The 13,194-nt window shown below is 41.8% G+C and overlaps 2 protein-coding genes across 7 annotated transcripts in view; both read left to right on the top strand.

Annotated features, from left to right (window-relative positions):
- Positions 1-12,933, top strand: part of LOC123652056 (inhibitor of carbonic anhydrase-like) — a 31,505-nt gene extending 18,572 nt beyond the window's left edge. For 3 of the 6 annotated variants that reach the window (XM_045579275.1, XM_045579271.1, XM_045579276.1), the window contains 7 exons: positions 678-728; positions 2,740-2,901; positions 4,001-4,142; positions 5,967-6,031; positions 6,699-6,883; positions 8,230-8,416; positions 12,661-12,933. In XM_045579275.1, the coding sequence (XP_045435231.1) occupies positions 678-728; positions 2,740-2,901; positions 4,001-4,142; positions 5,967-6,031; positions 6,699-6,883; positions 8,230-8,416; positions 12,661-12,776 (908 nt within the window). In that variant the 3' untranslated portion in view covers positions 12,777-12,933. Of the gene's footprint in view, positions 1-677; positions 735-2,739; positions 2,902-4,000; positions 4,143-5,966; positions 6,032-6,698; positions 6,884-8,229; positions 8,417-12,660 lie in introns of all 6 variants that reach the window. The other 3 variants (XM_045579274.1, XM_045579273.1, XM_045579272.1) reach the window with 2 other exon arrangements.
- On the top strand, positions 9,393-12,363 carry LOC118715327 (plastin-3-like). Its single transcript, XM_036431425.1, is given in 5 exon segments — positions 9,393-9,436; positions 9,438-9,769; positions 9,772-10,449; positions 10,452-10,545; positions 10,657-12,363. Coding segments are annotated over 5 exon segments (1,866 nt in total). The 5' UTR covers positions 9,393-9,395; the 3' UTR covers positions 11,378-12,363.
- Positions 12,934-13,194: the final 261 nt, after the last annotated feature.

Raw genomic sequence — 13,194 nt, 5'->3', positions numbered from 1 at the left:
GCTCTAAACCACTCTCTTTCCACTATCCTCAATAATGAGCTACATGTGCCTATATCTTTTTGCCAAATTATCCAAAATTAACTCATACCAGCAGCACTGGAAGACTGGGGGAAAGGGGAGGAGGGAGGGGGGTGCTGAAAGGTTATGTTCTTTAGTGGGGATCTGTCCAAATGAAAAAATAAGACTGGAGAAGAGGATTTCACCAGTCTTATTTGTTAAAAACCCATCTGTTAGGCAGTGAGAATAAAGGCAGGTAGAATAAAGACTGCATAGAGGCCTTTCTGACTCTATGGATTGGTTCTGTGTCCTCTAATATAGCAAGAATATAATGATGAAAGATGTCAGATGACTTGAATCCCATAGGAAATGCAAGAAAATCTTTGTCCAGATCTTCAGTGGTCCCTTTGAAAGGACACCTCATTTTCTTTCTCTGCACCTGACTAAGTATTGGGGAGATTCTGGGATGAAACCTGAAGTTCAAAAGGCAAAGATCAGGGGGAAATGGGGTAAAACGGGACTGCAGAATCTTAGCTTGTTAATGACCAACGAAAACCCGCTTAGTTGGTGTTTCTCTTCATTTTACTCTTAACTCTTATGATTGAACAGCTCATGTCTTTGGGATGTGTTTGTGGGAATTTAATGTCATGTACCTCAATTGTTTTTCTTTTTATTCTTAGTGTCCGAGGATGGCAAAGAGCAGCTTGGGTCTAAGTGTGAGAATACACTCACAAAAGGTGAGTTAGAATTAGCAACACTGGGGTTCAAAGGTAAAGGCCTGTTCTTGGGAAAAGGGTGAGGAAACCTTAAAAATAAACAAAAGTTGCTAGAGTTGTAATAAAAAATAAAGGAGAAGACGACACCACAGTTACCTGTTAGAGAGCAAATCTATATATCCTGAAGCTGTAATAGTAATGAGTATTCGTAGGGTACTCTACAGTGGACAGGTCTCCTGCTTGCACTATCCCTACTTGCTTTCCTTAGTAATCCTCTAGTATAGGGGTGTCAAACTCAATCAGAGAAAGGGCCAAAATCCTAAAATCCAGCCTAAATCGCGGGCCGAATGGTTTACTGAACAGTCATAAACTGTCATTGTGATGGAAACGCAGCGGAGTGCAGTGATGACAGCGCGGTGCGGGCCACATTGCAAGGCCTGGCGGGACGGATTTGGGCCGTGGGCCTTGTGTTTGACACATGTGCTCTAGTATATTGGCATCATTGCCCCATATTATGTAGATGCGGACAATGAGGCTCAGGGCCACAAGGCCAGGAAGTGGCTGCACCTGGGCTTGAGAAGAGGTGGCCTGACTGGAACCCTGGTCCCCTCCTGACCAACCACACTGCTCCCTGTCACATGCTGCCTGCCCACCTCCGCACGAAGGCTCTGTATTGGGGCAGGAGCCCATTCCTGACTTGTCTGGGGCCTTGTTGTCAATGAAAATGAGGAGGGAAATGAAATCACTCTTAGTTTTTAGCCAGCTGGATTTGAGTAGCTGGAGGGGCAATCTCGTCTTTAGAATAGGAGAGCAGGTGACAAGTTCTCCCATCTGTGTCTCCACATAGGCAGAGAGGGTCTGTTTCTGTCTGCGAAGTACTAATCTTGGGCATTAGCTAAAGCAGGGGTTCTCCATCTAGTGTAATACCTGGACCAGATGCATCAGCCTCACCTGAGAACTTATTAGAAATGAAAATTCTTGGACCCCACCCCACCCCACATCTGAGTTGGTCTCCAAAGATGGGGCCACTGTTCTGTGTACAATTCTGTAATACATCATTTGTGTATTGTATTGTGTGTTCACCACCCCAAGTCAAGTCTCCTTCCATCACACGTTCTCTTCTAACTCTGCAGATTTATGATTCTAATCTTATTATAAATTCAGCTTTGCAGTTTAAGCCTTACTCAATATATAAGCACAATTCAATTACATAATTTTGGGATAGGAATCCATGAAATATCAATGGTGTTCTCATTAGAATCAGGAATAAGGCAAGAAGGCCCACTCCCACCAAAGATATTTGGCATTATTTTGGAAGTGAATGAGTAAGTTAAAAAAAAAATCTATATCTATATCTATATCTATATCTATATATACATATATATATATATATTTAAGACATATATGTATTTTTTTAATATTGGGGAACGAGAAATTAAATTATCATTATTAGAAAATGTTATTGTGAACCTAAAAAATCAGAGACTTAACCTTAAAAAAGAAGTCATTAAAGCTCTTTCTTTTGGACTTATATTCAATAGAAATATTTAAACAGAAACACACTCATATGCACAAAGATTTAGGGGAAAATGGGTCACAATGTAAATGCCTACTAATAAGGAGATTATAAAATACGTACTTTCCACACAGTGGAACATAACTTAAAGTCAACCAATAAAAATCATGAGAGAGCTATATTGATTTCTACTGAATCAAAAAGGTCCACAGTAGATCTTTAAAAAGGTTCAAATAACTCGCAGAAAAGAATGTATAGCAGGATTCAGTCGAAGAGGTATGAAGTGTGTGTGTAAATACTTGTGAGCGTATGTACGTAGACACATGGGGAGCAGGAGTGTCATTCTATTTGGCCCAGCACTAATAACGACAGTTACCTGCAGGGGCTTCTGCTAGAGTGAGGTATGGGATTCAACCTATTCCCCTCCCTGGAGAGAGTGGCAGGCAGGGGCCAGCTGCAGCAGCTCTAGGAGGGCCCTGGAGCTGTTGAAATTGATCTTGATATCTCTGTTGCAAGGCCACTATGCTGTGGCAGTGGTTAAGAAATCAGATGCCGACCTCACCTGGAACTCTCTGCGAGGCAAGAAGTCCTGCCACCCCGAAGTTGGCACGTCTGCGGGCTGGGACATCCCCATGGGCTTGATATACAACCAAACAGGGTCCTGCAAATTTGGTAAGTGTGTTCTGAGAGGTGGTGTGGCAGCCCCTTCCTTGGGCCTGTGTCTGTGGAGGGGACAAATTCAGTTCAATGAATAGCAAGGGGTGGCATAAAGTGGTTGGACAGACAATTGTGGGCGAACTTCGCATGTCCCTGAGCAAGTCCTCCCCTTTCTCCTCACCCCCTTGCCTCCAAGGAAGAGGCTTGGCCCAAAGGGCAGACCTTGGGGAAAGGTCTTTATGTTGTGCAGCTGGCTCAGGGAACAGGCCCGGGGTTGCAAAGCAAGGAAGTCCCAAAAACGCTTTAACTTCTACTTTCATCTTCATGTTTCTTAGGTTCCGGTATTAGTCATTTCAGCAACGTTCTTGCTATACCTAAAAGATTCCTGCTCCCCTGCTTTCGCCAGCCACCTGACATATCCCAGCCCTGTGTGAACCCTGCTACCTGCTCTCTTCGCCTTCTGCACTGAGCAGCTGAGCATGGCTGGAAAATGTCCCGGGCGGAATAGTTTCTTCCACTGGAAATGCCCCAGATGCTGGCCTCAGCACTCAGGGGCTCTCCCACTGCTTCTCTGCTCTACCTCTCTACACTTCCCAATAATTATCCTAATGTTCTAACTGTCCTCACATCTTTACCCACACCCATCTACCACCTTTTCTCAGCTGATGATCTCATCTGCAACCTGCAATAGGCAACTGAAACTGCCAGAAAGGGTCCCCCCAACCTCGATATTCCAACGCCAAAGCTGTGGACCCTTCTTAGACTTGGAGTCATGATGGCAGATCCTATAAAGAGGAAAGGGCAGCAGAGGTCAGAAAACTGTGGGACATGTTTTCCAATTTTGCCCACACTTAAGATTAAATCTATGCCTGCTCTTCCTAGGACACAGGAATGCAGGTCTGAGCTCACAGACCCTTGTTCCAACTTCAGCTAGTCCTCCCTCACTCCAGTTGCAACTTAAAAAATTTTTTTCATAAGGTTTTTATTTTTAATAATATGATGCCAGACTCCTGAATGTGTCTTTACATCATTCAAGCAATTCTATGGACAAAAACCTGAGGCTTTCTTGCTAACACAGATGGGGAGAGCTGACTTCCTGTTTCCTCCTGCACAGATGAATTCTTCAGTCAAAGCTGTGCCCCTGGGTCTGATCCAAAGTCCAGTCTCTGTGCTCTGTGCGGTAGTGACAGCAATGCAGCCTACAAGTGTGCTCCCAGAATCTACGAGAAATACTACGGCTCCAGTGGGGCACTCAGGTGAGTAGTGTCTGTGCACCACTAAGAACCAATAATTTTTAAATAAAATTATACAAAGGGAATGTTTTTCTAGATGTACAAAAAATCACATAGCAGTATATAATACTGTAATACTGTGATCCACATAGGCTGATTTATGTACAAGAATGACAAATAAACCAAAGGAAGATAATATACTTACAAGACAGATACACAAACATATTATTTTTGGTTAGTAACAAAGATGACTTTTCAAATCACTGGGGAAAGGCTGAACTTGAGAGATCAAATAAAATGAGTATGGCAAAATGGCTTCTGGATCTGGTGGCAGCAGATTCAATAGCCAGTCAGTTCTCTAAGCCAACTGGCAAGGGTCAGTGAGGGTGGTGTGAAGGGCTGTTGATGGTAAGAGGGATGGTTCCTCTTAGCTGCTTGGATGAGAGGGGGAGAGAGACCCATTGCTGAGGGCTATGTGGTATCAATGCAGGGTTTACTGTTTTCTAAAAATAAAAGTATGAATGCCGATGATAAGAACTCAGTGAACAGGGAGGGAAAGGCTTCAATTATATAAAAGAGGATAATCACAGCAGAAAGTGCCTGAGAATTGGGCGGGGATGGGAGCTCCTGGGAGGACACTTTTGCTGGAGGGCAGGAGAAGAGCACTGGCGATTAGGACTGGTAATTTGACAGAAGGATGCTGAAAGAGAGCCCAGCAATGATTTCGGTGCTTCTCTTGGAAGTAGGAGCACATGCCGGAGTATGAGTGTTGGGAAGAGACAGAGGTTTCCGGGAAGTGGGAAACATTTTTGAAGCCACTGCTCTATAGAATGGGGAGGCGGTTGTCGTAAGCACTAGTTCTCACCCGCAAGCACAAATCAGAATCTCCTCAAGGGGTTCTTAATATACAGATTGCTGGGCCCTGTCCCTGTAAGTTTCTGATCCAGTAGGTCTGGGGACCGAGAATGTGCATTTCTAAATTTCCAGTTGGTACCTATGCTACTGATAACAGCTCAAGCTTTGAGAACCACAGGTCTAGAATAGAGCAAGAAGAACAGGAATGCCTAAGTGAAGTTCATCACTGGGGAGGTCTCTGGTCTACCTCACCGCTGAGGTGCAGACACACCTGAGGCAGATGATCATATTCATTTGGGACTGGGGTTGTAGGAAGGGGGACTAAAGGAAAGAAACAGGGCAAGCGAGCTTAGGAAAACTGAATGGGAGTAATAACCCTAGCCAAGTATAGAGAGACCTGATGTTAAGAGAGAGAAAACTGGAGAGGTGCTCCTTATAATTAATAACTATTCAATAATAGCAATTTACATCTGGCAATGTCATAAAACTGATGTTAATGTGAATATTTCTCATAAAGAATGCCCTTTAACCACAGGCAAACATTTTTCAGGGGATTAACTGTGAACAAATATTTAGTGATGCACATTAACTTTTATTAAGGCTGAGTAGACATATGGGTGTGATAATACTCCTTCAAAATCACATCTCCCATGCTGATTTTACTCTCTGATGTGAACTTTGATCCAACCAGAGAGTCATTCTTGAATATCCCTGTTAATAGGAGAAAACGAGTTTCTCCTCTGGAAAAACTGGCCAGCATCCAAAATAAGGAGCATTGGAAACTAAAGAAGCAGATTTAAAAAACAAAAAACACAACACCACTATTTCATTTCTCCTCTAATTCCCAGGGACAGCCAGGCATTACAGTTGTGTGTGTGTTAGATGTGCCAAGTGACCTGGGTGAAGGGGTGTGAGCCTCTCAGTGACCCCCCTCCCGGTGTCTACCTCCCCCTCCTGTTGGCCCTCCTCACTGACCTGGCCCTTGGTGTGCAGGTGTCTGGTTGAGAAGGGAGACGTGGCCTTCGTGGAGCACCCCACAGTCCTGCAGATCACTCACGGTACGTGCCTGCTCCATCCTTTCCTTCCTTGGAAAAAACCTGAGTTTCTCATGGGAAATCACTCCCCATTTGGGCAGTCAAGGAAGTTTATTAAGTCATTAAGACTCTAGTGACTTTGGCCCTAACATTTTTCTACTTAGGGAATGAGAGAATTCTCCAAGTCCAGTCAGACTTGACAGGGTTGGTTATCACACTGGCCTTGAATCCAACTGACAAACATGTGGAGGATGCAGTCCATCTGAGCACGTCTGGCTCTGTTGATTCATAGGCATCCTGACATATTCTGGATACATGTTTTTAACAGTTATAGATATTCAAAATATTGTCCATTTATGAAAAATCTTGCCTTTGTACTTTCTTAATGATGTCTTTTTATGAACATTTTTTATCTTAATGTAGTTCAATGTATCAATCTTTTCCTTTCTAGTTAGTGCTTTTTCATGTCTGTTTAAGAACTCTTTGACTGTAACAGGGATGTAAAAGCACTAACCAGAAAGGTAATGAACTTAGGAGTTTATGAACATTTCTCTTCTGTTTTATTTTCAAAGCTTTATTGTTTCCTTGTGTCTCTGTGATTCTCTGAGTGGTGACATGGGTGGTTGGTCACATCTCCCAAGTGGGGCACCTCGATGAAAGCTACCAGTTGTCCTGGTTTCTCTCTCCCCAGGAAAAAACCCTGAAGACTGGGCTAAGGATCTAAAGCAGAAAGACTTTGAGTTGCTGTGCCTCGATGGCACCAGAAAGCCTGTGACCGAGGCTCAGAACTGCCACCTAGGCATAGTCCCAAATCACGCTGTGGTCTCAAGAAAAGAGAAGGCAGATTTTGTTCGCAGAATGCTCTACAATCAACAGGTATGGCAACTGCATGCTCAGCTCACTTACAGACTTGCACAGACACATCCCAGCCCAGTCTCACCTTCTTCCTCCCTGGACAGTGGAACTTGATTCTTGCAGCCCTTTCTCTATGAAAGCGGAAGGCTGCTGGCTGTGTTCACTTCTTGCCCTGGGCCATCTGGGCAAGTTAGCAAGTTAGCTGAGTACCCTTCGCACTAGGCTGAGTCATATGGGGGAAAAGCAGAATGGAGGTTACTCTATCTGATCTAGGTAGATCTCAATGTGTTTCCTGAACCTGGCAAGCTGAATACTGTTTTAGGATTCATGAAAGTTATAAAGCCAACATTTAGATAACTTATGACCAAAAGGGCTGATCCTATTGAGTAGCGGGCATGCATAAATCAAGTGATCTTAGGGAAAACTCAGAGCCTTGTCGAATAATCCATGTCTTGGCACATGCTGCCCACACATTCCAGCTAAAGGACAACTCAGGGAGAGCTGGCAAAACCAGAGGCTCTTGGTCACAGACTTTTGAAAGGATGGGGTCCCATACAAGGTAAGCTGCTACCTTGGTTATAAGGGAAGTGGACAAAGGAAGAGGGGAGAAGAAGTAAGATGGAAATGGGGCAGATACAGAGAACAGAAGAGGCAAAGTAGCAAGGGTTCCAGGAAGCAGCAAGACATACATTTCCCTAAGCCGTTTTGTTCAGTGGATAGAGCGTCGGCCTATAGACTAAAGGGTCCCAGGTTTGATTCTGGTCAAGGGCATGTACCTTAGTTGCGGGCATATCCCTAATGGGGGGTGTGCAAGAGGCAGCTGATTGATGTTTCTCTCTCATCAATGCTTCTAACTCTCTATCCTTCTCCTTTCCTCTCTGTAAAAAATCAATAAAAAAAAAAAAAAATATATATATATATATATATATATATATATATATATATATATATATATATTAAAGACATATAAGTATGATCCGGGAAGTTGAAAACACCAATGACTGGTGGAATAGTGATACAGTGGCAAACTTGGAGCCTTTTCTACTTAGCACTTGGTTAACATACATCATCTCACTATTTAGTGCTATTTCCATTTACAAAGGAGTTAACTGATGTTTAATAAGCTCAGTAAAGAATTGCCCTAAGGTCACATGACAAGGAAAAGCTAGGGCCAGGATTTGAATCCAGAGGCCATGCTTTTTGCCATTTTCCTATGGTGCCTCCAAAAGGGTTGCCGTGTTCCAGGTTTCCTAGGGGCTGGAGTAGAGCAGTCCAGGAGACTCAGGTCTTTTGAGGCAGAATACACAACCCTGTGCTCCTGGCACTGCCAGTCACTCACTGTCTGTGTGTCTGTCTGTCTGACCTAGGAGCTCTTTGGAAGAAATGGGTTTGAGTATATGATGTTCCAGATGTTCAAATCTTCAACCAAGGACCTGCTCTTCAGTGATGACACAGAATGTTTGGCTAACCTTCAGGACAAAACAACTTATCAAAAGTACTTAGGACCAGAGTATCTTACAACCGTTGCTAATGTGAGGCAATGCTTACCCTCTGGTGAGTAGAACACTGAGGAGCAATCATGTCGGGGGCCAGATAAACATGTAAGGACATCGCTGCTGAGCCCTGGGTAGGTATAATAGGAGTGCAAAGATTCAGAGGGCTTGCTCCTGGCCCTGCAGGAGGATTTAGACTCACCAATGAGGTGACTCAATTAGAACAATATGAGACATTAGCTAAAAAAAGGCCAAAGCATTTGAAGGAGACAGAGCATGCAAGAGAACTTGTGATCATTTGGAAATTGCATATATATATACATATATATATATATATATATATATATATATATAATTTTTTTGCTAAAAAAATCAAAACCTATTTGAGCACTTCAAATGTAGGGAGAAGGTTGGGGATGACACGTATATATCACTCAAGAGGATCAATTTTCAAAGATTTTAAGTAAAATGTAAAAAATAGTAATAGAAACAAAAAATATAGCCGAAACCGGTTTGGCTCAGTGGTAGAGCGTTGATCTGAGGACTGAAAGGTCCCGGGTTCGATTCTGGTCAAGGGCATGTACCTTGGTTGCGGGCACATCCCCGGTAGGAGGTGTGCAAGAGGCAGCTAATCAATGTTTCTCTCTCGTCGCCGTTTCTAGCTCTTTATCCCTCTCTCCTCCTCTCTGTAAAAAATAAATAAAATAAACCATATATATATATATCTTTAACACGATAGTGGATCCTTTCTATCTCTAATGGCATAGATGCCTCAAAAAGAAGTTGGAGCCCTTACCCGCCTCGGGTGACCTCGAGGGCTCGCGCCGTCCCTGGGCGCTTAGGGGTACCGCGTCCCCTGGAGGGGACTAGGCTCTAGTGGTTCGGCGCCCTGTCCGCCTGCTTCCCCTGCCCTTAGCGAAAGCTTTGTTATCACACCGCATCTCCCTATGAATCCTGAGACCACTCGGAAAAGTGTTTTTACCCAATTTACTGAGAAGTTGTGACATCTTAACATCACAGGATTTCTTTAAATAGATGAGATGGTTACCACTCAGAGTTCCAAAGATGAGCTTGAAAAACTCAGAGGCCTTTGCAAAAGTTGATCTCAACAGCAATGGATTTATTTGTGACTATGAACTTCATGAGCTTTTCAAGGAAGCTAATATGCCATTACCGGGATATAAAGTGAGAGAACTTATTCAAAAACTCATGCTGGATGGTGACAGAAATAAAGATGGAAAGATAAGTTTTGATGAATTTGTTTATATTTTCCAAGAGGTGAAAAGCAGTGATATTGCTAAAACCTTCCGCAAAGCCATCAACCGGAAAGAAGGGATTTGCGCTCTGGGAGGAACATCAGAGCTCTCTAGTGAAGTAACACAGCATTCTTACTCAGAGGAAGAAAAATATGCTTTTCTTGGATAAACAAAGCTTTGGAAAATGATCCTGATGGCCGACATGTTATACCAATGAACCCAAATACTGATGACCTGTTCAAAGCTGTTGGTGATGGAATTGTGCTTTGTAAAATGATCAACTTTTCAGTTCCTGATACAATTGATAAAAGAGCAATTAAGAAGAAGAAACTTATACCCTTTATCATTCAGGAAAACTTGAACTTGGCACTGAACTCTTCTTCTGCCATTAGGTGTCATGTTGTGAACATTGGTGCAGAGGATTTGCGGGCTGGGAAACCTCATCTAGTTTTGGGACTGCTTTGGCAAATCATTAAGATTGGTTTGTTCACTGACATTGAATTAAGCAGGAATGAAGCCTTGGCTTCTTTATTTCAAGATGGTGAGACTTTGGAGGAGCTTATGAAATTGTCTCCAGAAGAGCTTCTGCTTAGATGGGCAAACTTTCATTTGGAAAACTCAGGCTGGCAGAAAATCAACAATTTTAGTGCTGACATCAAGGATTCCAAAGCCTATTTCCATCTTCTCAATCAAACTGCACCAAAAGGACAAAAGGAAGGTGAACCACGGATAGATATTAACATGTCAGGTTTCAATGAAACCGATGATTTGAAGAGAGCTGAGAGTATGCTTCAACAAGCAGACAAATTAGGTTGCAGACAGTTTGTTACCCCTGCTGATGTGGAAGTCCCAAACTGAACTTAGCCTTTGTGGCTAACATGTTTAATAAGTATCCAGCACTAAGCAAGCCAGAGAACCAGGATATTGACTGGACTCTACTAACTAAGCCAGAGAACCAGGATATTGACTGGACTCTACTAACTAAGCCAGAGAACCAGGATATTGATTGGACTCTACTAAGCCAGAGAACCAGGATATTGACTGGACTATTAGAAGGAGAAACTTGTGAAGAAAGAACCTTCCGTAACTGGATGAACTCTCTTGGTGTTAATCCCCATGTAAACCATCTTTATGCCGACCTGCAAGATGCCCTGGTAATCTTACAGTTGTATGAGCAAATTAAAGTTCCTGTTGACTGGAGTAAGGTTAATAAACCTCCATACCCAAAACTTGGAGCCAACATGAAAAAGCTAGAAAACTGTAACTATGCTGTTGAATTAGGGAAGCATCCTGCCAAATTCTCCCTGGTTGGCATTGGAGGGCAAGACCTGAATGATGGGAACCAAACCTTGACTTTAGCTTTGGTCCAGCAGCTGATGAGAAGATATACCCTAAATGTCCTGGAAGATCTTGGAGATTGTCAGAAAGCTAATGATGACATCATTGTAAGCTGGGCCAACAAAACATTGAGTGAAACTGGCAAATCAACTTCCATTCGTTGTTTTAAGGACAAGACAATCAGCTCCAGTTTGGCAGTTGTAGATTTAATTGATGCCATCCAGCCAGGCTGCATAAATTATGACCTTGTTAAGAGTGGCAATCTAACAAAAGATGACAAGCACAATAATGCCAAGTATGCCATGTCAATGGCTAGAAGAATTGGAGCCAGGGTGTACGCTCTTCCTGAAGACCTTGTGGAAGTAAAGCCCAAGATGGTCATGACCGTGTTTGCATGCTTGATGGGCGGAGGGATGAAGAGAGTGTAAAATAACCCATTTGAATAAAAACAGCTTTGCTCCCAGGTGTATGATTAGCAAGTCAGCTATTTCCAGATGAAGTGCTCATGGCTTAAGGAACTGTTGGTCATTTAAAGGACTTTTCATTTTGATTAAGAAGACTAGCTCCTCATGAAAGCCCTTAGGGGAAAGAGTTTTCATAAAAATAAGTCCTCTTTCCCATAGTCCTAGTTGGCTTGATCGGCACACCTGAAATGTGCTCATAGCCAAATCATTTACTCTCTTTCTACATTGCTGCCTTTGACATTCCCCCTTGTTATATATTATTTCTTTCTGTATATCTTTTTCCCTCTTAGAATGTCCACCTCTTGAGACTTGCTTAGATGACTGGATATGACTATTATTAGACAATAATTTTTGCTTTCCATCTGGTATGCTAGTTCTTAATCAAGAACTGTGGTCAGAGGGTATTTAGTTGTGAGTATCCTTTGCTTATCTTGATAGTACTGAAAATTTGTGGAAGTAACTGGCTGTGCAGAATGTAATAGAAGCTTTTCATATTCTTTTATTCTTAAAATTAGTATCTTTTTACAGTATTCTTTCTACACGATCCTTTTTTTGTACATTTAAGAATATTTTGAATACATTAAATAAGACTGCTGATTTTGCTACTTTTTTAAAGGGGTCTTCAAGTAAGTAAAAAACATACATTATAGGTAGAGGAAAATGTATCTTAAATTTGCATCTTCTCCCTCACAACCAAGCTGTAAACAGTTGACATATATTTTGTCCTAAAACACTTGGTTCAATTTCGGCTTATTTGTTTTAAAACCTGTATCATCAAACTCTTTCTTTAGATTTAAAATGCTGTTGAATATGACAATTTTGAGGAGATAGTATGCTCAGAATTTAGGTAGGATGCAGTAGGCCAGGTATGCTAAGTGTACAATAGATTTTCTAATTTTACACCTAAGACAAGGAGATGTGGTCACTAAAACATAAAAATATATGTAGGACTTATGTACTCTTGCTTGTCAGGCTGTTTGCTATAGTTTCCAAGATTATAATGTTACTCTAACTCTGAAAAATTATGTAATCTGATAGGAATGCATTAGTTCAAATAATAAAAAAGTTGGAGAAATAAAATTAGAGCTTGGATAACCCAATTATTGGAAGTGTACTGAATTTTTGTTGAATTATTTCATGTATTGTAGATAATGAGAGCAGGAAAGGAAGGACAATGTAGGTGGTTAAGGATAGTACTGGCATTACTGAGGGGAGAGTAATCTTTACTGCCTACTATTTGCTTTTAAAAAATAAGAACAGAATTGTGTTGAGTAAGTACAGGCAGTACCTGAAGGTCTTTCTCTCATGTTGTGCTCCACAGAACTTATCGACGCCTGCACCTTTCCTGGAAGTTAAAAAGTGATCAAAGTGGGCAACTGCAGAGATGCTCAGAGCCTGCAGATCTGATGGGGCCACATTCTCCATTGTCTATATGTGGGTCTGTATTAACATCTTTATAATTATGTGCTATACCTGATGCAAAAAATTAAAATGAATAAAAAGTATTGCCTTCTCAGAAACCTTCCTTAAATGTTCTCACACTTTTTGGAGGGGAGAAGACTATTTCTTTGTACTAGCCCTGTGCTTCTGATTTTAAATTGTACCCTTCCTACTTTTTTATTATGTTACCTAAGAGTCAAGTCATTTAAATAGAATTTATGGAACAAATCTGTCCGAAAGGAGTCTGCGTGGTGATTATGCATCAATGTGTGTAGTATCAAGTACTTACATAATAAGAAAGGATAAAGAAAGTATTCATTTTAAAAATATTTTTAACATTT

Source organism: Pipistrellus kuhlii, unplaced genomic scaffold (assembly GCF_014108245.1).
Source record: "Pipistrellus kuhlii isolate mPipKuh1 unplaced genomic scaffold, mPipKuh1.p scaffold_m20_p_11, whole genome shotgun sequence".
Classification (NCBI taxonomy): domain Eukaryota; kingdom Metazoa; phylum Chordata; class Mammalia; order Chiroptera; family Vespertilionidae; genus Pipistrellus; species Pipistrellus kuhlii.
Note: the sequence above shows the minus strand (reverse complement) of the source record. Positions and strands in the feature narration are given on the sequence as shown.